Consider the following 27603-nt stretch of genomic DNA (forward strand, 5'->3'; position numbering starts at 1 on the left):
TTACTGAAAAACATATCAAAATATGTAAAGTTACAATGTATTATTTGTTAAAGATCAAAATGCATCTCCAGTTTAATTTTATATTTGAAAAATCATGCACACAAACCAATATTACTTTACTTAAGACTGATTTTATTTATATAAAAAATTTATGTATAAAAAAGTCATGAATAAACCATGAAAATTGTTTAACAAATTTTAGTACACGATTGTCTTAAATTTTATTCTATACAAATTTTAAATTGAACAGCATCTAAATTTAAAAATAACTGTTCTTAATTCGAATTATTTTTTCTTGAATAATTTCAAACTCTTCCTCTACTGTTTTTATAATTTATGTACATTTTAATAATTTTATAACTTTTTTATAATTTATATATAGTCAAAATGTAAAGACTCAAGTTCTGATGTATCTATTTAGAAGAAATTAAAACTACAACAAGATATTGCTGAAATATGGTTTTTATTTTCAACTGATTAACTTATTTACCATCTGTCTTTCCTTCTATGAAGTAATTGGTTGACTTAATTAAAAAAAAAAAAGAAAGATGGAAAATCTCCAATCTTCCCCTGCTCAATTAAAAGAAATATAATAAAAGACAAGAACCAACCTACTTGATTGCATATTAAGGTTCAACAGTTTTGTCCACAGACACTTATGTTTCAAAATAAAATTACTTAGAACAGATACCAAATGCTACTTTCTCTAATATTTTAGAAGTATGTACACACAGCAGGGTCATATACAGTATGTTAAACACAGAGATTTAACTTCACTGAGCTATTAACAGTTGACATAAACTGCCTGAGCTTCAACATGCATGATTACTTCTTTTATCAACAATTTGTATACCAAACAGCTCCCAGTCAAATAAAACTTACTTCACAAAAACACACACACTGTGATAACAGAATGATTTATTTTCACACTACAATCCAGTAAGTGTTGTGTGAGTCCAAACAGGAAAGCACATTCCCCTGCAGACAGGTAATGTCCTTCATTTTTTATCTACTAATAAACAAAATGGCCAATTATAATACAAGAGAATTGTACAGATATCACGTTATATATAAAGGTTAAAGATACACAACACATCTTACAAGCACAAATAGTAAGAACATTAAATAACAATACTAATAGTAAGATGCTCAGTAAATACAGATTAACAAGTTTGATACTGGTAAGCCTTCACGCTTCACTTTCATTCATGCTGGCTTCATCTCCTAATATTGGAACAATGAGATTGTCCTTGGGCATTAAGTTATACTTGGTGACAAAAACTGTGAACCGTCGACAGAGGAAGGTGTCATTCTGTCAAAACAAAATAAAAAAGTCTGTTCTCTTAAACTCTTTTATACACTCAATCATTCATTCAAGATCGTAATGACAGAAGAGAATCATATAAACTGACATATTACAATATAAAATCAGTGAAAGCTACTGATACTTTCTAATATGTTTAAAAAATAATAATTAAAGGATTTTATAATTTCAATTGAAAATAAATCTAATATTTAAATACAATATTAGTACAGATCAGTGCAATAGACAGACTTGATCTCTGAAGGTAATTTTAAACATTATCATATTTGTTCATCCTCTGTCTTGAAAAAATTTGCCTACCGTTGTGTTTGTAAAATTATCTTGGTCTCTTTATCATGTTCTAACAATGACAGTAAAAAAAAAGTACAATAACACTGTTTTCAAAATTAAACTAACAAATAAAATAAAAAAATCCTGAGATACCACAGCTAGTTGTTTTGGTTGTTTTCTTTATTATTATTATTTTAAAACAAACAATTTTCCTGCAGTAGTACATGTGTAAAATATCTACGAGAGAAAATATGTAATAATTTACAAACTGGAAAATACACTGCAGAAAACTGCAGAAATATAATCTTCATTTATCTTTCATTTCACCACTCGTGCTGTGATTTTGATTATTAGTAGAAACATCTGAATTATTAGAATTATTATGGTGCTCGAATCCATAATATGGCTTTAAATATGTATCTGTTTTATATTACACTGAGGAAAATATCCATATTTTGAATACGTAGTGCACTTGTAGTGTAGGACACTTAGTCAATCAGTTATACTGATGTCCATTTATATAATATGTATTTCAGGACACTTTTCAATTTTTACTTTGATGAAATATAACTTGTCCAATAAAATTATGAAGTAAATGGAAAACGTTAACACCACCAAGTGTTTGCACTACTGAGATTTCTTCAACCCAGTTTAATAATGTACCTAATTACTAACTTAATAGACAATATTAAAGGCATGCACATATCAGTGAATCTCTCTTCATTTATATTTGCAAATATGAAAAACTATATTACTTATTATAAAAGTTTTAGTAAAGAAAAGCATCTGATTTTACAACTTATTAACACAATTTCTACTGTACCATTAAAAACGAAATAGAAATCCTGTGACACTATTGAAAGTGCTCGGGTTACAGGGTTTCTATTTCATTTGTACAGGACTGTGATGTATTGGCTAACATTTCTTCTTTATAACCTCATGGGAGCACTAATGTTGCTGTTGGGTGCCTTACAAACAATGTTATGCACATTTGGTTATTAAATTCAACTTTTGAGTGTTTTTTTTCTGATTATTCTTTGCATAAGAAAAACTACATGCACATGGTGAATCACAAGCACATGCTCACTTGCACCCTCGAATCCCATGGGTGCTTAGAATTATGTTTTATGATAGCTAAAAGTAACAATACGTCTGCTCTTTAATATTAAGAATATGTGTATTTTATTACCAGAATTGTTGATTTTATCACACTACACAATACTAGTATGTTCAAGATACCTGGTCACCATATTTGTATCATTAATAAACACTCTTATGGATGCTTTCTTTTACTGTTTGATCTCTTAGTGTTGTATCCTTAGTTTTGATACAGATGGAATTCTTATATGTAATCTCTTTCTTCTTGATTTTACTGCCTTTGGCTGCCATATTCTCTGATAGCTTCAGAAATAGTCACAATTAATTAAAGATATTTACTATACTGCCAGAATCATTTTTATAGATAACACATTTAAACTTTGCTCAGGAGTATTTCAAGTTGAGATATGACATGTGATTCAATATGGCTTTTCAATGATGTACATGCAACTGCACAATAACTGATAAGAGCTGACACAGTTAACCTGAAGATAACCTGAGAAGGTTGAAATGTTGTTTTATGCTTATCAACTAAACTAGCCGTTTTGAGATAACTTTATTTCAAGTGGGTTTCTCGTCATGAAGAAAGTGTGTAAGTGTAATTCTTACATAAAAAAAAGAAAGAAAGAAGAAAATAATAATAAAAAAGATTTTTCATGGAAAAGAAAAGAAATTTTTAAAGCATGATATTGGGTAACGTAAGTTTCCTAGCATCAAGTTATTTTAAAATCTCATCATTACTTTACACTTGTAAATTACAGATGTGTTTCACTAATATTTTTTTCTCTTAGGGTGACTGCTTTAGATGTCATTAACTTTGCAACAGCATATGGAAATCATCCCAATGAATACATTTCAAAGGTAGGACTTAGGAAAAAAAATGGTGCTACACAAAAACCTGTATTAATTTAAATTTTATAACTTTTAGCTTACAAGTAAAATCTAATAACAAAACATTTTTTATTTGCTACTGTAATTTTACTGTTTGCAAACAATTTAAAGTTTACACTGACTGGGACAACAGTCATAGAAACACATTTTATTTTAAACCAATTTTCTAAAATTAACAATCAGAGGGACAGTAATCATCAAAACCCAAGATTAGTTGTGTTGAAATATAAAGCACATTTAAATTATCCACTGAAGTTAACCTTATTACGTAGAAATTGATTACGTAAGCTCACCTCATAAAACAATTTATTTTTGAAAATATTTTCAGAGGTGGGCGTGATTAGGAAAATGATGTGATGAGGTAAGTATTTAAGGAAAATAAACAATTACATAAATAATTGATTATTTACAGGACTTTCATGGTTTGTTTTGAGGTTTCACATGAAGATTTCTCCACACACAGTAAACAGCTCTATTTAAAACTAACAGACTACAGGTTAGGCCTGAAAAATACACTCTACTGTTATAGTAGCATGTGAAAATTGCTATGTAGCACAGTTTCATTATTTTCAAACCATTGAATAATGGTAGCATTAAGTGATATAATACAGGGCAAGAATGTAGCAAGTCCTCGGTGTTTACAGTCTAGTATTTTAAAGTCAGTTTTAGTTATGAATGCACATAGTTTATAATTGACAAACAGGCAGTAGTAAAGGTTTGCATAGAAACATAATTTAATAAAATCTTGTCAACTCCAACATAAACCTGTTTCGAAATTAAATCAATATAATCACCACTAGAACATGATCTGTGTTCTGCTATGAATCATCCAGGACTGTTAATGATGTTACTTTTGTAGAGAAAGAAATTTTTGTTACATATTTTATATCACAAAGAAAATGTCCTTCAAGTTTCTCAGTGCTAATGAGTGATTTATGCGTTGCTTAAAATGCATTCTTTTGATTCATGTTTACACCACTTCAGGTAAACAAAAACAACAGAGGCACATAATGTTGTCATTTTTATAAGTGTAATGATGTCAATACAAATTCAAAGGTACTGCCTGACAACAATTTTATATCCTCTTAGGTGTGTAGCATTATTTTCTAAAACAAAATGATTGCTCCTAAGAACATTTTTAAATAAAATGAAACATACACCCAACTTGCTAAATAACAATAAATAAACATATGTTTAGATGATGTCAATAAAAGTGTATATTATTTCACACAAAATATGTTTGTTTTTTGAAACTAAAATATTCATATATATATATATGACCAATGGCCAGAATTAGCAGTTTGCAACTGGCAATTAGCATTTCATTTTTTAAATCTTAACTAACTGAATAGTAAAACAATTTTGTTTGTGTGTATGCATATATATTTCTTAGCCATAAAATTTTAGGGTCAGTACAATTTTTACAGGTAAGGTAGTTACTGAACCAAGTAACTTATTTTTGTAGATATAGTCAACACCATTCACTGACAGCTCTTGTCTGACTTCACTTTCACTCTTTTAGTATAATCATGGTTCCATATTGAATACAGTATTTAAATTTCAGATGTCTAAAATAATATCTGTTTTCTTCTATATATTAATAAATCAACTTTACTAAAAGCAAACTTCCATGATAATAAGTACTTCTAGCAAAAAAAACTTACTTCAAACTCATCAAAAATTGCTCTATGATGGAAATAAGCATGGGAAAAAATCCTGTACACTCGTCGACATACTGATCCTAACTTGGCCACTGATGATTCTTTGATGCTGACCCTGCATTGAATATTACAAATTTTTGTATTTGCGCTGTGGCATTTGCTAGGTACAACCAGCTTAATATAACATTAAGCATTAACTTGACAAGGAATAGGTAAAATATGTTATGAGCACTACTGTTCTAAGTACTATTAATGTGAACTTTTACTTCATGTAATAAGTTTACTACAAAGAACAAGATTTAACACTTTCTCTTTCAGAAAACTATCACTTACTTTACCATTACCTTTGGAAAAAAAAAAGTCCTATTTTATACTGTTACATTTTACCAGTAGTCTCATTTCATAAATTTTTAACTCATTTTTCCCTATTAAGTTTATCCACAACTATAACTACAACCATCAACTGACAGTTAAATAATAAAGGTGCAAGATTTCCAACCTGTGTTTTTAGAAATTCTCTAACCAGACAATTTTTAGTTTATCCACAATCTCAACTGCCATTAACTGACAGTTAAATGCATTAAAACACAAACAAAATAATAGTAAAAATCTTGCAAGTTAATATTTAAAGTAACAAATAATTGTGTTTTTTCATATACTTTTGTACTCTTAAAACACCATAAGAAAGCTTGTATAAAGTCAAGTTTCAGTAAGACAGTAATATAAATGCCAGTTTTATGTTAGCTAATAAAGTATTACATTATCACAGCTAGGAAAACCATAATGATATGGAATCTCTACAACTTAGAAGACCTTTTATTTTCAGTCGGTACAGCCTTCACAGATTATATATGAAACAGAATAAAAACTGTAACTGACTTGTCAAATTTGGAATCCAGCATACACAGCTACAAGGTATCAGAGTGAATGCAAACACTTAACTCTCACTGATCATAAACAACAAATTTTACTATTTAAAGTACAGTAATGGAAGCCAACTGTAATGTATCTTAAGTGGATGCCACTTTATATGTTTTTTTATTAGTCAGAGATACCTGAATATGTTTTCATCAGTCCCTATTTTTAAGCTGCATAAATTAACATTTTAAAAATTCATTTATGTTTTGGATTTGTTTTTTTATAATAATTAAAAAATACTTGTAACAATATTAAATCTATGTGTAGATAAATTAGAACTCATTTTAACAATAACAAAACAATTTAAAGAATTGTATATTTCTCAAAACATTAAAGAGTGTGCTGTCTGTCTCGTTTGTTTGAACACTTCTTAACTATAAAAGCCACTGTTAAATAATAATTACTTCCATGTGTAAAACAATGTGAACATTTTGTTTTACTGAATTTTATACAAATGGACTTGACAGATGTCTATGCTGGTCATCCCTAATTTCCAGGTGATAAAAACTGAAGGAAGGCAGCTAATCAACACCACTGACTTATAACACTTTACCAACAAATAGTGGGACTGACCATTAAATGTAAATGGCTAAAAGGATGAGCAGATTGCACGTCAAGAGCTCTAACCATCAGGGCATGTCAAGCAACAAATTTATGCATTATCATATTTTATAGGTTACCAGACCAGTCATACAGTAAATATATCACAAATGAACAGTGGATAGATAAATAAATTGTTGGTGTAGTCAAGTTATGTAAGATGAAATTACAGTAGTACATAACTACACTCATTTACAGGCAAGTTTAACAACATATAAATTTTTGTTTTGACAGTAAAATTTTTATAATAATGGTAGTACTTATATGTAACCTGTAGTTTGACTGATACCTTTTTCTTGACTATGAATATTTGATACGTATCCAGATAAAAAAAAAATTATTCAGTTCCACTCAAATTTTTCAGTCAATTTACCAAAGACTTCATTTAATATCAAAATAAAAAAATTATAAACACATTAATCTACAGTCTGCAATGTTTTTTAACAAATGGCCAATGTATTGAAATAAAAAATAACTTTTATAGAATGAAAATAAAGTTATATTCATAGTCTCCTTTTTTTAAGTATTACTTACATCACCAATAAATGTTCTATATTAAACTCTTACTCCTTCAAATGAACACAAAACACAAATATTCTTAGGAAAACATAACATTTAACTTACCTACTAGGAAAGTATTTATTACTGTTTAATAAACAAGCAGCACCATCTAATGTGTGTCTAGTGTAATCAATTGCAGGACACTCCTTTGGAGTTTTGTGAGCAGCACACAGAAAAATCCACTGTTCTGTAGCTGTCATTTGTGTACAGGTTTCAGGGTTGCACTCATTCTAATGGAAAATAAATTAAAAAATGGCTAGCATTTATTGTAAATTTTTGTAATAAATTAAGTGAGTTGTCTATGGTCAATTTTAAACAATATATGTTCTACACTGCAATGAGGCTTTTCTGTTCCATGTGATCATCCATTCAAATCTGTTCACTTTCTACATTTCTCTGAAGAAAAAACATATTTTAACTTTTACTGAACTACTGTTTTATGAATTTATGTCAATAAGTTTGGTATCAAATGTAATTATAATTCAAATTTTAGTATTATACATTAGTCAATTTCTTGGTTTAAAAGTAAACACTAAAAACACACTTAAACTTTGATTTTTCTGTTCAAATTAGATAACAAAAGAAAGCAAAAAGTCTATAGTTTCGTTCGAAATAAAAACTGAAATTACCAATTTTAACCTGTACAGTCCCGTAGACGAGATAACTCGTCCAAGTCGATTGGTAACATAGTGCCACGGACGAGTTAACTCGTTCTCAATAATACCTAACTTCAACGCTAGATGGTAGCACCATACATGCATTTGACCAACTTACAAATTGTTTTACTTTCGATCCAAAATGGCATCACAGAGAAGTTACAAAATGAAGAAGCATTAGAGTTGTATTGTAGCAGCTGAAATACTTGGCAGTTAATGGGTTAAAAAGATAGAATATAAAAGAAGAAGAAGAACTATCTTTCTACTTCCCAAGATTTTGCTTATGTATTAAATCAATCACAGTGGCCCCATTCAACTTATTTCGTTTTTGGAAACAGTCCCTAATAAACACTTATTTGTGTATATGACATGTGAATTACCAATCATAAGCTCAGGTATTTTCATATGTGTTAGAATGTCATCTTGGTTTGTTTTTTTTTTAACCAGATTTTAAGGAATTAGGTTGTGTCTTTAGTTTGCTCAACATTTCGCATTTTATACACCAAAATAAAGATTAGTTATTAACTTTAATAAGTTATAATGGAATTCTATGGTACTGATTCAGTAATTCATGATTTTTTGGTGATTCAAGTGTATGTATAAAATCTTTAAACAAAAAAAAACAATTTCATTTCATACCCTCCATGTACAAAATTTCTTAGGGCTTAGGGAGCTATAAGAAGCAGTAATTGACTACAAAAGCCATAACTAGAGGGTATAATTGTTTGCTATATTTATTTATTTACTGTTTTACATTTTAAAAACTTGTTTGTAAATAGTAATAATTTATATAGAAAAAAAAATATATACATAACTTATTATAACTGCATCTTACAAAATACTAGTCCACTAAAGCTCAGCCAAAACAGCTAAAGGTCAATTTTATATTATTGGTAACTCATGTGCGCAGGTACCATGTTACTGTAACTTCTCTAATTTCACTAATATTAGCCAGGCAAACTGGAAGGTCAAAATAATATACAGATATATAAATGTATAATGTTATGAGATCTTAGCTATTTAGACTAAACAGTTATGTTTTTGTGTTAAAAGTTGTAGCCATTCTTGAATAAAAAAGCTTGATCTGTATTTATTTCCTAATTTTATACGGTGATTACAAACAAAGCCAGTCAAGTTGACAGAATATGTACAGTTAGAACAGAAAAAATTGCAGACAAAATATAGTTTTAGTGAAAACAAATATCTGAAATGTATTTAGGAGGTTTTATAGATTAAATAAATACTCAAGTTTTCTGGGATGAAGAATAGTTTTTAATCCCGATATAAAAATCACTTCACACTTAAACTAGTGATGAAACAAGCACAATATTTTCTCAAACAAAACTTTAGTAAAAATATTCCATTAAAAAATCAGAGGTTTTGTGAACAAAAAACTTGGAGTCATTACTAAAATTCTATCAAATTTTATGAATGTATATATACAGCATTAAAAGTTATAGTATAAATATTTAGCATATGTATATTTATATACACATAAACATACATCACAAAAGGGTTAAGCCAACAGATTGGATTACAAAATTCAGGAAAATTTGTTCATGTAGATACATCAAATGTATTGTTTTGTCTTTAGCAAGGTTTTAGACTATGATGGAAAATAGAAAAAACAGTTGAAACTTTAAAGGACCACATCAGTTAAGTGACCTAGAAAACTAAAAAATGAAAGACAGAAGGAAGGGACACAATGACAAAAAAATAACATTTAACAGTGAATGTAGTACTTGTAATGGCAAATGAAAATTAATACTGCAGTTTAAAGTGATGTGGTAATTGCAATATAATGTATTTTTATATCTGGAACATATTGGACCTAGTAATAAAGGTTATTTAAATTTACACAATGAATTTGCAGTGATACACATAATAACATATCTGTCACGATGAAACTATTATAATGCAGGCATTCCAGTAGAGTACTGTAAAAATTAAAATGTTTTAACAATTCCTTTTTCTAATACAGAGCAAATTCTCGTTTTACAAACCAAAAAATATCCAGATCAATATATAGAAGTGATACTGATCTGCTGAAATTTCCACAAAGAAATCAATTATTTTGTACATGATGTCACAGGTTTTTACCATGCAAATACTGATAATGAAGTTTGAATTACTCACCCACATCAGAATAATTATATTTCCATATACAGAGTAAACAACTGCCTAAGATGAAGGATTTAAGAAACATCAAAGAAGAACAACAAAAATTTGTTGAATTATGTTTTTATTTCATTCTGTTTTGTGGGGGCACCACACAAAATCAAGACACCAATGAAGAGTGTTGAGTGGTCATGTGACTGATCACATGATTAATTATTTAACTAATACAAAAGTCTAGAGTGATTACATGGATGTTGGAGCAGAAAAAAAATTTTTTTAAAGCAGTCCTAAAGGGTTGCATCACACTTGATGGCAGAATTGAACTAACTTTTTTTGCAAAATTAGGAAATACAACTTCAGAATTGGAATACATTTAATAAAAAAAATTAGTTATTTAATTTTATATATAAAAAACCCAACAAATCTTGATTTTGTGTTTATTTCAACAAGCTTCAAATTAAAATGCTGGTGATTATAAACTTCCTGAATTATTTTTCATATAATTCCACAGTTTTAGCTAACTAGGAAAAAAATATGAAATAATTTTGGGTGAAATAATACCAATATTGACTACTTAAGTGTAGTTTTACTGCTTTTAATTATTCATCATTCCTCAATCTTGGTGTAATATAATTTAAATAATTTAAGCTTTGAGAACCCATAGGCTAGTTATACAGAATGTATCAAATTTAATTAGGAAATCAGTTGTATAATCTAACACAGATTTTAGTCCAGTAATAAATCACACAAAAATCAGAACAAAGTATTAGAAGATGTTTGTGAGCAATTACAGTTATTTAGAGCTTGCAAAAACAAACAAACCTGCTTTATTATTCTATAATTCATTTGAATTATGATGTTGCACTACGATAAGAAAAGTAAGGTTTTTCATTTAAAAAATTAGGTTGACTTTTTCCTAGTTAAGTTATTTTTCACCTAACTTTATAAGGTTTTATTACACCAACAAAGCTACCTCAAGCATTTGCTGCATTTCAAATGCTTTAAGTATTGAGCAAATATATTTAGTAAGTAGAAGTGTGATACTTGCTCACAAAGACATAAAAAAACTGATTATATAACGACGTTTGACCAAGAAGAGAAATATGTTGAGAATCGTTTTTGTTTATGCTATCTACAAACAATGCTACTGAAGTCATAAAAAAGTTTATAAAATCCTCATTACACAGACTGGAAATTAGATTGTTATGTACAAACTGGCACCACTACAGCAGTGAGAAAGCTACAGGAAATGTTTACATTGTCTCGTATAAAGTTCAAAAGAAATGAATAAGTGGAACTTTGATGTAGAATTCATGTGAAATCAAGAGTGTGCATAAGAAGGCTTCCAAGTTACTAATTTTTATCTATAACCAATGAACGAGTGAGTGGTTTTGGTTTTGAGAATTATGGAATGATCAAACCAACATAAAAATTAAGTATCAGATATACTTGTGAGTAGTTATATATATATACATACATCCACTATTTGGAAGATTGTAATATCAGAAAGATTTTGCACAAAAAACCCATATTTGAGGTGAAAAAGTCAGTCAAAGAGTCAAAATAGACAGTCAAGAAAGAAGTTGCAGTCAAACAGGAGTCAAAAGGGTCACAGTAACTGTTGCTGTCAAAATAGCCAGTTAAAAAGTCAAGCAGTTGCAGAGTCCCTGAGGCCTGTAGAAGAACTATGATTACCCTTGTGGTGGACTTGCCAAACGTTTCTTGCCTAAGCTCTCTGTATGTAATGTACTGTCATTTCACATTCAATTGAATAACATGGTTAGGATATGGTTAAATCAATAGTGTGAACGAGTTAGTAAACAATATTGGAGGTGGAACTAAGAAAAGTTTTTTTTTACTTTATTCAAAGTTATTCCACAAGTTGATTGTAACCAAGTAAGGTGAAAAGTACATTAAAGGGCAATTTCAAACTGTAATAAGTGTGTTTGTGTTTTTCTTACTTTTCTTTCAGATCAAAATTATGATAATAAAACTGGATTTTATGTAGTATTACTGTTGCTGTCACATAAGGTAAGTGCATAAAACAGGGATGGAAATTATAATAAGAGAGGGCATTATAGTATATAAGAAAATTCTATAAGAATATATGATTATATAAAAAAAACAGAAATTAAAATTTATAACAAAGAAGATCACGTTTAATTGTCTTTTGAAAAAATAAATAATGCACTGGCATCTTTTGAAAATTTTCAAGCTGCAAATTTATACAAATATCACATATGAAATATTTCACTTTTTAGAAGATGTATAAAATTTACAAAAGATTCACTTGAAGTTTCAAACTATTTCATCCAGTAATTTTTATTTTCCAATGAAACAAACCAAATAACAAGTGCACTGAATTGAAACACATAGCTGTTTAAATTCAGTTGACCTAAAAATCATTTTCAGGTTTGTAACTTAAAAGTGACTTAGATTTTCAAAACCTTAGGGCTTCTGCAGCAGCACCACTGTGAAAATATGTTTACTCAGATGTAAAGATCATATTTAAAAATAAGCCTTTTTTAATTCACTTAACAACAATTCCTCCTTTTTATGTAGTTGGAAAGAAGAAATACTTGATCTTACCTGCAATTTCACAGCTAATCCATTCAATTCCAAACAGAATTGTCTGTGAATAATAATAATAAATCGCATGTGACCAATATACAAATCTGTTAAAAATATACCACAATATTTCATTATCATACTATTTGTTTAACAGTTAATATCTGGTAAATAAAGAAAACAATAATAACAAACAAGTTCTACTACATAAAAATATCTGAAATGAATTTTAATTTTCACACTATTTTCTTTTTTTATTATTTCTATGTTTTAAACTTAAAAAATTAATTGTCTTGTATCTTCAAATACAAAGTCCATATAAATATTAATTAAAACATTGAAAAACAACAGCTATCATTCATAGTGAGATAAAATGATTTCACTGTCTCTTCCTGCCAGATGTGAAAGAAGCAGTGATATGTTTAATTATTTATTTCTGTGTATTAATAAATAAGTAGAAAAATACAGCAGTTGAACATGCAATATTAAGCATCTTTTCTGCTGTATATAAATACCGTCTAAGTAGTGATAACCTCACTGCTGGCAGGAGTTAAACACACACTGCTATATTTTTTAACAACACATTGGTGAACAAGCAACAGATTTATACATTTTTAATTAAGTTATTATATACATATTATGAACCATGTTGTCTGTCCAAGCATTTTTTGTCTTTCATTTATGTCACACACTTCCTGCACTGTGTTTGAAAAGCTGCACATGCAGACAAAGCTCATTTTTGAAATAATGGGAGAACAAGCTTTTTTTTTTTTTTTTTTTTTTTTTGCAAGCTGAATATTACAAAACAGTTAATAAACATGTTACATTTATACAGAGTCTGAGATTAAACAAAACAAAACAATCCAAAAAGGTATATTGTACTGTGAATATTCATTGTATATGCAAAAATATTTAGAAATAAACCAACTAATGCATCTATTGTTGAATTTTGTTTTTAATATTTGCAATGTGATGACTTGATTACAAAGAAATTGGAGCAAGTTCATGAGTTCTATCCATAAAATACTGTAATGGTGAATAAAATAAGTTCTGACCATTTAGGCTAAAAGCGTGTAAATAAATACAGCTACCTAATCATAAATATGATTTGGTTGAACTAATATTTTCTAAGTGCAGTCTTAAACCTGAAAAGATTTTGTCAACTGTAAAGTGATTGAACTGGATTGTCACCAGCTTGGTATTCATGTAGTTAGGTTTGTTTCAGCCTATAAACATACTTTTATATATTAAATAATTTTATGTAAAAAAAAGATGATTTATAACAGTTCACAATAAAACAGTACCGTAAATAAATGATTAAACCATAAATAAAAAAACTAGCATAAATATATGTCTCACAGAACATTAACAGTTGTAACTTTTAACTGTATGTATTTCAGAAAACATGCACATACAGACCATGAAAGAGCATTATAAAATAAAATAAAAGATTCAAGAATTATTTCATATACTGATTTAATATTATCATAGGGTTCTTTGAACTAAAAAATAAATTTCTGTAAATGCAAACAAGAGATAGGAAATACATCTACACTAAGTACGTAGGTGATGATTTCAGGTGGTTAAAAACATACCTCAAATGTTCATATTTCCAAACACCTTCATCTTGTCCCTCTGGAGGAGTAAGAATTTCATCAACATTTGAAGGATCTTTCCTTATCGTTTGTTGGATGAACTATAAGACAAACCGAACACCATGTTTTTACAATTACATCTATTACATGGAATATATAACACTTTATTTAATATGTGTACTGTAACATAGATAATTATAATAAACTGCAATCTCCAGTTGCCAACTTCTTCATTTAATTTATACATGTTCAATTCATAAAAAAACAACTATATTTGTATTATTTTATAGTCACCAGATGCACTGTTCTTAATATACCTACTTGGTCAGCACAGACAAAATGTAATTCTTAAGAACACTTCTCTGCCTATATATAAATCCTATTCTGTTTAGCATTTGTTCTACAGTGTGTCATATCCATTGATTACTATTGTGGGACAATGATTATCACGGATAGGGTCTGTAATTTTCACCTCTGCTTTGTGGTTGCTACCACAGATATCTGCCATAAAACGTGCTCTGTGCACTTTTCCAGACCTTCTTGTCAGATAACCTATTCAGCTCACCTTCAGTATGCACACTAGGGTGCGTCAGTGGATAAAGGATAAAAATTAAAATGTCCCAATTTTTTTGCTCAGTTGTGCCACTGCATGAGAAAAGAACATAGACAAAGTTTCATTTCAATTGCGAAGTATTTAGGGGTCGCACATCCCTCGCAAAGTTCACTATTTTCCTTAAATTTACCCTACATTACATTGTTAATGGTAATTAAATTATTTAAAGAAATTATTTAATATTTATTGATTATACAATTAGCAAAAACATAAAAACGTGAAAGAAAAATTTATTTCATTGAAGTTTTATCTTGCCTGCCCCCTTCGCATTATGTTCGCCGATGTTCTTCTGCCACCTGAATCATATACTGAAATTGATCTTCGTTCTTGGTGCTGCCCTTTGCCGTAAACTGTTGAATTAAAATGATGTACGATTTGAGCGACAAAAGTTACATAAAACAGTCACTGGCAATAAAGATTGAAAAGACGTCCTGTAATAAAGGAATAAAAGTTAAAGGTAATGCAAGCCTTCAACTAAATCATGTCTTGAATAAACAAGTTGTCGTTTAACACTAAACTTTCCCTATGTTATCTCACGAGATCCAAAGACAACAAAATAACAAAATAAAGATTAAGTTCTTTAATATTTTAATATTTATATATCTTTGAAAATGATGAGATCAGAATGTAAATATAACTGATATCTCATCTGAAAAAGAAAGTCTTCATAATTAAAGGCTTACACAAACATACAAAGACTACACACTATCTGATCCCCCTATAACACCATACACGGTGTTATTGATGATACCTTAAGTAATTTTCTTTTATACAAAATCCACAATACAAAAATTCAAATATCACGTAAAAAGTTTCCAATGCAAGGTGTACTGGAGAACCATGAGTTCATATATGTGATACTGATGCATATACAACAAACAGTTCTATTCAAGTCTTTTTTTGAGCCTAATCATTCTTGTAATTTCCATTTCAACACCGGAGAATCTGGAGGATAAATCCATTATTTTATTTTGCACAATAAGCCCACAGGAGGAGAGAAATGATACTGAGGAGAATCTAATAACACCCAGAGGAAGCTTATCCTATTACCTTGTGAGGATCATGAAAAAGTAGGTCCTGCAACAAAGGCATTAGAAAAAGTCTTGGTGACCAACTAAGCTTTCTGGCTTTCCAGACAGCTGCTCTTGGCATATAATTATGTGAAACATGAGACTAATCTGGCGTTCGGAAGCATCCATTGCTCTCTCCGTTTATTGATGCTGGTAAAAACAAAAGTTTCAAAAATACATAATGATGTCTCTATCACGAGTAGAGAATACAGCTCAGAAGAATCTCCAAAATGTGATGTCTACAGGCAAGGTGCAAGAGCTCACGTTCAAGTAACATTTCAATCCTCAGACAGACGCCAGATTTGGATCCTGTATTGGTCGCCGTGGTGTCAAAGCAAAGCAATTTAATTCTGTCTTTTACATTCTATTCTACTAAAACTGATCCGATTTCAGAAGCTACTGAATTTGCATCTCCACTATCAATCTTGGGCACTGAAAGAATCTTCTCACCTTTACCTGAAACTAAAATTGCCAAACGTTCAATCTTCTCTGCTAACCAAGTCAGGCATCAGCTTACCATCCCAATGTAATGTCAAAGGAACGTTTGGAGAAAAACTTTCCTTCAATTCAGCTGCTAGAAGAGTACGATTAGTAATTCGTTTCCTCCTTATGGAACTTGGGCTAATGGCAAGATCCTCTATATTATGTCCAATATGAGCTGCAAAGGAAGCAAAATTTGCGCGGCTTTTCGGTCACTGATCTGGGTTCTGTCTAAAGCCGAAGCTAGCCTTTCACTAATGTCAACTTTTCGTTTGGTTCCGGAAGCATGTTGTTATTTTGTGCGCATTGCACAACCCCAAAATATTAATGTATTGGATTGATTTTTACGCTAGCATATGTTTCTCATTGAATGGAATCAAATTATAAGCGGCGACTGAGTGTCACAACTTTTGTTTTTTTGAGCACCCTAATGCACACTGTATAAAGAGAGGCAAGTATCAAGCTTAAATATTCAGATAAGAGCTGAAATGATTAATGATGCAACAGAAAGCAAAACTGAAATAGTGTGATATGGTTGAGCTATACATCTAATAAACCTTCCACATTTTACCAATTTCAAAATGAAACATATTATGTATTTGATGAATCAGTACTTCTGTTCCTTCATACTAAAGTTAATGGGCCATTCAGAAAGGAATTAACAATATTCTACCATACCTTCTTTAGGCACAACTTTTAAACAATACAATCACCCACACCTGAGTAACATAAATAGTTCTATAAGTAGCATTAACGTTAATAACAGTGTGGTTGACGGCCTGTTGAATTGTTTCAAAATGAGTATTCAAAACTTGTGTTCAATTTTCTATTAAAATTTTTCAAACACAATAATTAGAATAAAAAAAACAATATATATAATTACAACAAGTATTACTTGTTTCATAAAGCCATTACTTTAAAATTGCTAACAAATTCCCTGTAACTTTTACAAAAGTAAATGTTGTGAAACTATTACAAAACCTTTTGCAGATTCTCAGTTTATCCATCTTAATAATTTTGTAATGATCTTCCTTGTTTTATTCTATTAAAAAAAACAAAACAATAAACAAACTATAAATAATGATTTTTATAAATATGTTTCAAAGAACTCTGAACTGGCACAACACATGAAAAATTTCTGAAACCTTGGACGCAGAAGGAAAACTTTATTTTTAAAGAAGATTTACACTATGTTGATATATTATAAAGCAGCATGTGTCTGTAACACTATCAGTGATGAAAATTTTCCAACATCCTAAATCTAAGATCACCATACCATTTTTGGATAACGTGTGAAAGAATTTTAAAAAAAAACCTACTTTATCCATTCATTTTTATGAGTTTGTTTTCTCTATGTTACTTTCTCAGCATCTACTTCATGAACTATGATCAACAAGTAGGGATTGTAGGTACAGCTGTTGGATAATGTGATCTATTACTTCTCCTTTTCCAATCATTAATAAATGGTGTGTTAGTTATGGTTGGATTAAGTTCTAAGTTCACCCTTTCACCACAGATAGCAATAAAAGTTAATGGAAGGTTAATTGTATTTGAAAGTAGATATACACTTTTTCTCCATGGTCAAGAAATTTTTCCCTCTGCAGCAAAAAGTGACAACCCTCCATGAGCTTGAACTGACCATCTGACACCAGGTGTGCTAACATCTGGAAGCATCAGTGCAAAATACAAGTATAAGCAACAATCATTTGGCTGGGGCCCTAGCCATCAGATGATGCAAAGTACCCATGCAAGAAGATATCAACTGACTGTTATATTTTCACTGTGTTTTACATAATTTAGGTAATTTATCGACACGTAACATCCAGATATGCAAAGTAAGCATGTCTTAAGTATCATTATGTATAACACAATGAAATATACTACTAATTTACAATGTTTTTTGATGGAGAAATAACACTGAATGGAACTGACCATGAGATCTAATTATGTAATTAAAGGGTTAAGATAAGCCAGTTTATTCTTTTCAGTTTTTACAATGGCATACAAGTTCAATGATATTAACTGTAGCCAATCCTCCTCAAATTATGGATAAATTATTATGGTCTTGTGGATCATTTCCTATCTTCCAAGAAAATTAGGGAATAAGAGGCTTTGTCAATGGCACTAAATGATGCCTGACTCAGGAAATGTAATTAGGGATAATCTCTAGGGCTGGAGAAAGAAAGACGAATCAGAAAAAACATGCTACACAGATTAATCCCTCCCACCATGTTTTCACCATCCCAGTGTGAATTGTGTTCATTTAAGTCTCTCATAATGATGAAGGAAAATGGCATTAGCTTGATAAAATCATCATGATTTGTTAGATAACTTTTTATCTAGCGACAAGGAAAGGAGTAGTGTGATGGTATGATGAATGAAGACACTGATGAAAACTACACGTGTGGCATATTTCAAAAGGCATTCACTGTCTTGTGGTCTTGAGGTTTTTATCAGTGTGTTTCCAAATCGGAACTTCTTCACTAACTTGTTTGAGTGAAACATTGAGATGTCATACTAAGGGATGTTTCTGACAAGTACTAGAAAGTACTGAATAAGTATTTGAAAGTTGTTAACTGTGTGTCTGTAGAATTTCTGGCTTGTGTTTGTTTGATGGTAAGTCTGTTTGTTAAATGTTTTTTATCCACAATGAAAGATAAAATGTTAGTACCCATTGTCCCTGACTTATCTTGAAGCATAACAAAGAGATATGCTACACTGTTAAAAGCTTAGCACCGTACAGCATCTTGGTGAAAAGCCAACAAATAATAAAGACTGGTTTTAATATTTTTATTATTATTATTGTTTAATTTCATGGATAGGAAAGCCTAGGTAAAGCAAAAGGTCACCAGTTGTCCATTAATATTATGTTACTCTAAATCAATTTTTGCACATAGCATGAAAACATTTGTAATTGATGCTGCAACACCAAACACATAAGATTAAGAAATGTGAGCCTAATAAAATTTAATACAAATATATGTCAAAATATCATTAAAAAAGGACAATAAGTTTTGCTTAAATGTCCACATTTTTTGTATGTTTAACAATATAAAAATTACAAAATACAAGTTTAATTCATGTTTAACATTAAAAGGGATGAAAAAATTATATTCAAAAACAGCTTAAGTAAACTTTCATAGGATAAAATGTAGAAGTTTGTTACTTTGTAATTAATCTACTATTAAAGTCATACACAAATCTACAATCATCACCTGTTGTACAGCCAAGGTGCTATCCATTTCTTCAAATGGTTCATCTGGCCAGTTACAAAAATTCTAAAGATAAAAAGAGAGAATAACATATTTATTATTTTCCTACATATACGTAAGATCAAAATTATTTAATTTAATAACAATGTTTTGTGTGTTTAAATATTATGAAAGTAAAATAACTGTGTGACAGTTAATCATTAAAAGACACTCTCATATTATACCATTACACAAGATATATTGAAACATTGATAAATAGCCTACATATACCTGGGTTTGAACATAAGTTAATTTAATACAACTAAAATTTTATCAAATGTATTTTACATGAATTTGAAAAATATTTATAAAAATAGTGATTATTAAGAGTATTTCTTTTTTCAATATAACTGTCATGTAAAGATAAACATTACTTTTGTGAGACTGTATCTAGTTATTAATACATATTAATAAATCACTCATTCAACATAATTACTTTTATTACACAGTATTAACAAATACAAACACTATGAAAAAAATGGTTTGTGAAATTCTTTATTATGGTTAGGAATATCACTGCATTCTTATTTGTTTATACAAATCATCAACTGAAAAATGTGGTGTCTAACAATAATTGCAAATAATAACTACTTACAGAAAAAATAACCGTGTGATGGTGTCTACAGTAGTTATACACTTAAAATATTACGCATAACTACATATTACTTATTTCAGTCTCAAATTTAATAATTACAAATAAGCTTAACCATGTGAACATCTGAAACTTTTATCAGGACACAAATACAGAGCACATAGAATATATAAAGTGTGTTCACAATATATAACAATACAGAAGTTAGTGCCCATGCTTTACAGCAGTTTCTCCTACCACCAATGGTGTTAATGTGATGATACTCGTTAAGGCTTATCATTCTGAAGTGTAATTTGCACTGCAAGATGCTTTTGTCAAATATACCAAGATCAGCACTGTCTATAATCTTCAAATATATGGAATGATGAATTTTAAGGGCCCATCTAAACAACTGTGAGGTACAGAAATCCATGGAAGATTTCTAAAATTGTATATCACAAATCCTAATTTACACTTGTACCTTGAAAAGGAACAAGCATGTGAGACTTGGATGTGTCTCCCTTTGCATTAACTGAATCATACCTTACTAGCAGGCCCACAAAGGTGGTTAAGGCGTTCAACTCGTAATCTGAGGGTTGCAGGCTCGGACCCTTGTCGCATCAAACATGCTTGCCCTTTCAGGTGTGGGGACATTATAATGTGACAGTCAATCACACTGTTTTTTGGTAAAAAGTAGCCCAAGAGCTGGCAGTGGGTAGTGATGCCTAGCTACCTTTCCTCTAGTCTTACACTGCTAAATTAGGGATGGCTAGCACAGATAGCCCTTGTGTAGCTTTGAGCAAAATTCAAAACAAAACAAACCAAAATCAGGAAATTTACCCATTCCAGTTTATTAATAAACACAGTAAGACCTTTGGAATTGTAACTTTAGGAGAGGTATTTCATTATTATGTATTCCATTGTTTCTTAGTTCATCAAGAGTAAGTAAATTTGCCATGGTTGAGAATCTGATCAGTAAATTATTGTCACATGCAGTCAAACATTTTACATATTATTTTTTTTACCTTTACTGTTTATTCTGAATTTTTCTTAGTTTGGTGTAAATAAACCAAAAGTATAAAAAAAAATCACTTTAATGTTTGTCTCTAGCTTACCAATTAGCCAGTGCTATATAACATGTTGCAATTTTGTTGTGATCATAAATCAATGATCTTAACAGTTATCATATTAAATTATGATCTCTTTTGTAATAATATGTCACTACTATGAAAGTACAGGGAAAGTTTATGAAGCTCATAGCTATTGGTTGCTTTAAAATTGCAACATTACAAATCAGAATAATATAAAATCACTCGCATATAAAAAAAAAAGAGCAAAAACTCATTATTTTCACAATATGGAGGGTGGGAAAGGCCACTTGGAAGGATAATACATTTCACCAATTTACATCACTATACTGTAGTGTGTTGTCTGTCAGCCAATCATCAGGCATTTAAACAATGTCATATAAGGAAAGCTTAACATTGCAGTTTGTATTGTCATGACATCAGTAAAATGTGTGTATATCATGAATCATGAGAAGAATTATGCACTGTATATACTATAGAACAGCATGAAATACAAACTTCAAAAGCAAAAAAAAATTTTAACTTTTATTTTGAGTTTTGTTTACTCTTGAAACAGAACAATTTTGAGGATCACACACAAATGTATCTAGTATTAATGTACATATATTTACATAGTACATAAAACAAGAAATATTATGCTATGACACAATGAACATAATTTTTTGTTTGGATTAAAAACTCATTCCTTTTCAAATTTAAGATAAGTTTTAGATTACTTAACCAGTTTTCAAACAGTCAAAATTTAAGAAGTCAATTGATATCATTTAACCAATTGTAAACCTTGACTTCTAGTATATGAATGATACTTAAATAGATGCATCTTTCTTCATAGTGTATGATATTACAGTTCAAACGTCACATTAAGGAAAGAATGTTGCAATTAACCAATTAGGTTTGACATTAGGTCACTGAACAATTAACTTACTATAGGCTTCACATCAGGTTGCAGAACAATTAATCTTCTAGAGGTTTTACATCATGTCACAGAACAAATATTTTCAGCTAAATCTATGTATTCTGTGATTTTGATTTAGTGAAATAGTTTATCATGTTTTATTTTGCTCTTAAAAATTACTAAACAGAGTTGTTTTTTGCAATATAATTTCAGCTACTGATAACAACACTAAGCAATAATCTGTCCTTAAAATGATGTAAGATGTTTGATAATAACATCAAGGGCAGAGTGGATGTTGCAGAGGATTCTCGAATATATATGTATACACACACACACACACATAAACTTGCCAAGTAATGAAAAAAGACCAGACTGAAAATCATAGTGTTGCTACAAAAATATCATTGAACAGACAAGTGTATTAAATTAATTACATATAAAAATACACATATTATTATTTCATTCCCATTCAAATTATACATATATATATTGTAATAACTTATTCCCCGTACATAAACTGTTATCAATAATGAATATGAAAATATACACTTACGAAGCCCTTGTTAATAACATATAAATGTACATTTATTTTATTAAAATCATTTTAAGGGTTATTTTTTGGCTATGCAACCATGAATTTTGTCACCTTACATTTTTAGTTGTTATTTACAAACTTTGAAATGTACAGCCTGGTAAAAAAACAAAAACTATGATATGTGTATTTTTCAATCTATTCCTTAATGTTAATTATGTTGGAAGAGCTACAATATTATTTTGCTTTATCTGAATGGAAAATCTACACAATGTACTTTTATTGCTTTCTGTTGATCACTCTTTAGCTACTTTATTTTGTAATTCAATGTTTGAAACTTTACTGTCAAGATTAGATTAATTTTGTTATATTTCTACAGAGTACACTGTATTAGTTATTTGTAATGTATTATAACTATCACATGTAATAGGCTAATGACTTTACCTCGCATGCATCAAGTACATATGTTCCATCCACATGCACTATATTGAAAGATCACACATAGAACACAGGAATAAAACAATGAATGTTATCTATATCTTGTGTAATAGGCATACCTGGTCAAATAAGATAAATATACATGATATTTATATATGTACTACATGTGTAAGACACATGATATGCCTCCTCTCACACCTGTTACATATAATGGTGTGAAAGACCAGTTTCAACTGTAAAAGAACTAATTTTTATTATGCCAAAGCTGCCCTTCAATCTTAAAGAATATCTACTTGGTTCAACTGTTGTTTCACAAGTACTCAAGCAGCTTCCATACACACAAATATACAGCTGGGTGATTAGTGGAATATGATAAGTGATTGTGAATTCATTAATCAATTATGTTTGGTTAATAACTTCTCTGGAGACTTATGTAGTTAGAATAACAAAAAACAGTAATCAGTGATGTCGAGAAACCCACTTGTTGAGAGCATAGAAAAGCGCATCGTTTGAGAAAATATTTTATAGATAGAAGCTGAGCATTCGATTGAAGGTCATCGTCAGGTTCACAAAAAAAGATGTACCGCCTCTACATTTGACACATGTTACACAACCCTTTGTGTAACATGTGGTCAGCTTCGCTCTCAGTTACCCTCTTTGTGAACCTGACGATGACCTTAGAAGGTCGAAAACGTGTTCTCTTCCATATAAAATATTTTCTCAACCCAAACGAGCCGTTTTTGCATATAAAACAGTAATAATCAGAGCAACTAATTTTGATTAGTTGATTATCTTCACGACTCACGATACTAATCAATCCAACTGAACGATCTTGATTTAATCAATAATAATAATGAATAATCATAACAGCAATATTTTAATCACTTGGACAGTAAGAATAATTAAGAACAGTAACAAACAGAAACACTAATTTTCATTAGCTGATTATTTTATGTTTCACTAATCATTGTAAACAATGCTCATAGATAATTGATTACACTGATTAATCAATTGCAACACTTTACTGTCACATTTTTAAAAACTTGTTTCCCCCACTGAGTAAAGTGATTATTGAAATATTCATTGATAAATTAAAAGTACATCTTTCAAATTGATTTCAGATATAACAGAATACCAAATATGACATAACAAAGTCTAATTTTTGAATTCAAAACTTAAACAGTATTAAAAAGGCCAATAGCCCTTAAAAAACTAAAAATATTTGTAAGGTGGACAGTGTCACCATTGCCAATGACACTGTCCAGTGTCAGGGGTAAACACTGGAACAAAAATGCTGTCTAAAATGGTGCTATCATTTAGAGTAATAACAACTGCATGACAGTAAAATGTGGTCTATTGTGACCTGAGTGTTCCACAGACCATACACTGGTGCATCAGTCCCAGATGAAAAAAAATGATGAATCAAGAAACTGTGACCAATGCATAGTCTGGTTAGGACAACTTCTTTCTGATCCTTACAGAAACAAGATGGCCAGAGTCTAAAAGATGGTTTTTATCTCAAAAAGCTAGTTTTCATATTGCTCACTCCAAGTCGACTGCCAACTGGCATGGAAATGAGCCTTGAATGCAGGAGCGTAGTCCATGGATGGAACAGGCACAGCAGTGATAGCACCAGAGCAGACAGACTTAGCTGCATCGTTGGTAAGCTTGTTCTCGAGAATACGAAATGGCTTGGTATTCAGAAAAAATTGATAGAAGTAGATGTTAAAGAGAAATGGGCCAGTAAGTTTCAGGGTGTAGCCAGAAATGGCCATTGGTGCTTGATGCAAGTACTGCAGGCACAAAGCCATGCTAGGGGGGTCTGAGGGCATCCCCCCCCCAGAAAATTTTTTAAATAAAAACATAAAAGAAAAGCCTGAATTATGCATTCTGAGATTACCTTTTTGGCAAATTTGAGAATGGCACACTGAGGTTTTTGTCTTATTTTTTTAATCATAAATAAATATATAGGCCTATATATATAATATATAACTTAAAGTTATCAGGCCCAGCAAAGTAGGCCTGAAGTCCTGTCAACAACACAAAATATAGAGTCACTCATGAGAGTGCAAAATATATGTATAATGTCTATAATCTGTATTCAAATATTATGGACAGTGTATGTTCAGATTCCCTGGATTTCAAGAATTAACTTCACAAATAAACAGTGGGTGGCGCTGTAGCAGGCTGGCAGCACCATGGTACTAACCTAGTACCATTGGCACCATCTATAGTGAATCATTCACTATAGATGGTGCCAATGGTATTGTGAATGTAATGTTGACAAAAAGAATGTGACGTTGACAAACAGAAGTTGCGATAAACAATCATTCACTATGTCAAGCCTGAAAATGCAAAAAATACTGCACGGGTTCTTTAAACCCATTCATGAGGCTGAACCTGATCAATCTGCTGCAGCCAATCAGGTTGAATCAGAATTGTCAACTGAATTGTCAGAGTCATCACCATGGCCTTCTACCAGTGCTGCCACTACCACCTCAGATCCAGTCTGGGACATTGGAAATTACATTTCTGATGATGTCAGCATTGGTAAACAAGTAAGTTGACTCCTCATTATATTACTTTTGTATTAAAAATCATGCAAACACTCTGATGAGTTTTAGACTGAATATTCATTGCTGCTAGTGATTGTAGGCCTACAGCCACAGGATGTTAGGCCTGCTCTGTGAAGTACAGCTCTAAGCCTTTCTCTTCGAGGTTATTGTACTCTCATAACAAACTTTCCTATGTACAAAATAACTTAATTAGAACTATGTCTTTCTGTCTCTTTAGATAAATGCTGAAACCAAAAAATGCTTCCTTGAGAATGCCTGGAAGCCAGGGAGTGATTATGTATTCCCCAGTGTGGTCCAAGAAAGCTGCATTTAATTTTAGTAAATTTAAGTAAGTTTAAAAGAAAGTTTGATAAGTATGTGAATGCTAATAGTTAGCTTTAAGATTTTTTGATTTTTTTCAACTTATTTATTATCAATTTTAGTTTAGTTCAAATAGGTCTCATGTTGCCCCAAGATGTTATGGAATGAGTTGTCATTGGCAGTAGTGGTATCCAACACTTCTGAGGAAGTTATCAGAGGAATTGATATTATGAAAAATAAAAGGTTGGTTTAAATTATTACTTTTCTTATGGGCAGATATATAGAGACAGCCTTGTATGATCAAATTGTTGTTGCCATCCTCATGTTAAAAATCAGTCTCTTTATTTATATCATACACCTACACTGACACTGTGTCAAAAATCTGAAAGCCATAGCATGAAAGAGTTAAGCACATATGACAGATTTATTCCCATGGAATAGTGCAACAATTATGGTTGACGTTACTATACTAGTTAGCAATATCTCATGAGAGCAACATCTTGAATCACTACTTTAAACTGAATTTTAAATAAAAATTCATTACAACTCAAACCATCTCATTTACAAGAAAAATTAGTTGAATAAAATCTATACAACTATAAAAGTTTGCAAGTTCTAAGTCACGATACAAATTAATCTTAAAAGCAAATAAAATTATCTCTCACTTCAATTTAATAAACAAAAGTGGGATATACCTCAGTTTTAATAAAACTTTTATTGCTTCAGACTCGGTTCACATGGCCAATTTCAATTTAGATAATCATTATCATTATTAATGGCTTTCAATTACGATATTTGGCGTGAATTTTGTAAATTTATGTTACAATGACCGTTTTCTTTTAATATTACTAAACTATATCAGTGTCACACTTCATTCTTTATCAGTACTCGTGGTAATTAACTTATTTAGTATGCTTCATTATTTGTTACAGCTGGCTGTGCTGTGATTAGGCTTAAAAGTTAAACAAATACTGGTTACATTAAGCAGTAGCATGTATTTCGACGAAAAACTCTTTTTCACATTGATTTGAAATTACAAGTGTAATAAGTTTACAAGGAATTAGTATTAATAAACTAACTTCTGATTTTGTTCCTGGCCGATTACGCCTCAGAACAACAGCACTGTCAGCCATCTTCATTTTGCTTACTGAATTTAACTTAAAATAAGAATAATTTTACTGCTGGTAATCCCTCTATAAATTACATAAAATATTATTGCCATCTACATTCTTTTTAAGTTATATTAAAAATGAAATATTCAATTATTTATTTTTATTTTGTGTAAATACTTACATTACATTTCAAATCTATTAATACCTGTGGAATATGTGTGATGTTTGTATTCTGTCATGTTTTATAGATTAGTAGTTTATATGAAATACCTTAGGTGATAATAACTATTCGTGTTGGGAAGGCTATTTGTATAGTTTTATTGCTTTTAAGAAGTACTAAGCTTAACTTACGAACAGTATTAAGTTTTAAACAGCTATTTGTGAAATAAGAGATGTAGTTCTGTAAAACATTTTGTT

General features: G+C 30.2%; 1 protein-coding gene across 1 annotated transcript; it reads right to left on the reverse strand.

Annotated features, from left to right (window-relative positions):
• Positions 1–111: 111 nt before the first annotated feature.
• Positions 112–27286, reverse strand: LOC143252638 (MOB kinase activator-like 4). Its single transcript, XM_076505070.1, has 7 exons — positions 27154–27286; positions 19639–19701; positions 14261–14361; positions 12687–12729; positions 7387–7553; positions 5248–5359; positions 112–1312 (listed from the first exon to the last, which is right to left on the reverse strand). The coding sequence occupies exons 1-7, from the start codon at positions 27211–27213 to the stop codon at positions 1190–1192; spliced, it is 669 nt and encodes a 222-aa protein (XP_076361185.1). The 5' UTR covers positions 27214–27286; the 3' UTR covers positions 112–1189.
• Between the last annotated feature and the right edge of the window lie 317 nt (positions 27287–27603).

The sequence above is a fragment of the Tachypleus tridentatus genome, chromosome 6 (assembly GCF_004210375.1).
Source record: "Tachypleus tridentatus isolate NWPU-2018 chromosome 6, ASM421037v1, whole genome shotgun sequence".
Classification (NCBI taxonomy): Eukaryota; Metazoa; Arthropoda; class Merostomata; order Xiphosura; family Limulidae; genus Tachypleus; species Tachypleus tridentatus.

Bases quoted from the DNA above. Each gene is read 5' to 3' on its own strand.
- LOC143252638 (XM_076505070.1), bottom strand. From the start codon at position 27,213: ATGAAGATGGCTGACAGTGCTGTTGTTCTGAGGCGTAATCGGCCAGGA. The intron at 12,730-14,260 runs GTATGTTTTTAA...TATTATTCACAG, and splicing joins TGGAAATATGAACATTTGAG to ACAATTCTGTTTGGAATTGA. The intron at 1,313-5,247 runs GTAAGTTTTTTT...TTGTTTTGACAG, and splicing joins CAATTTTTGATGAGTTTGAA to AATGACACCTTCCTCTGTCG.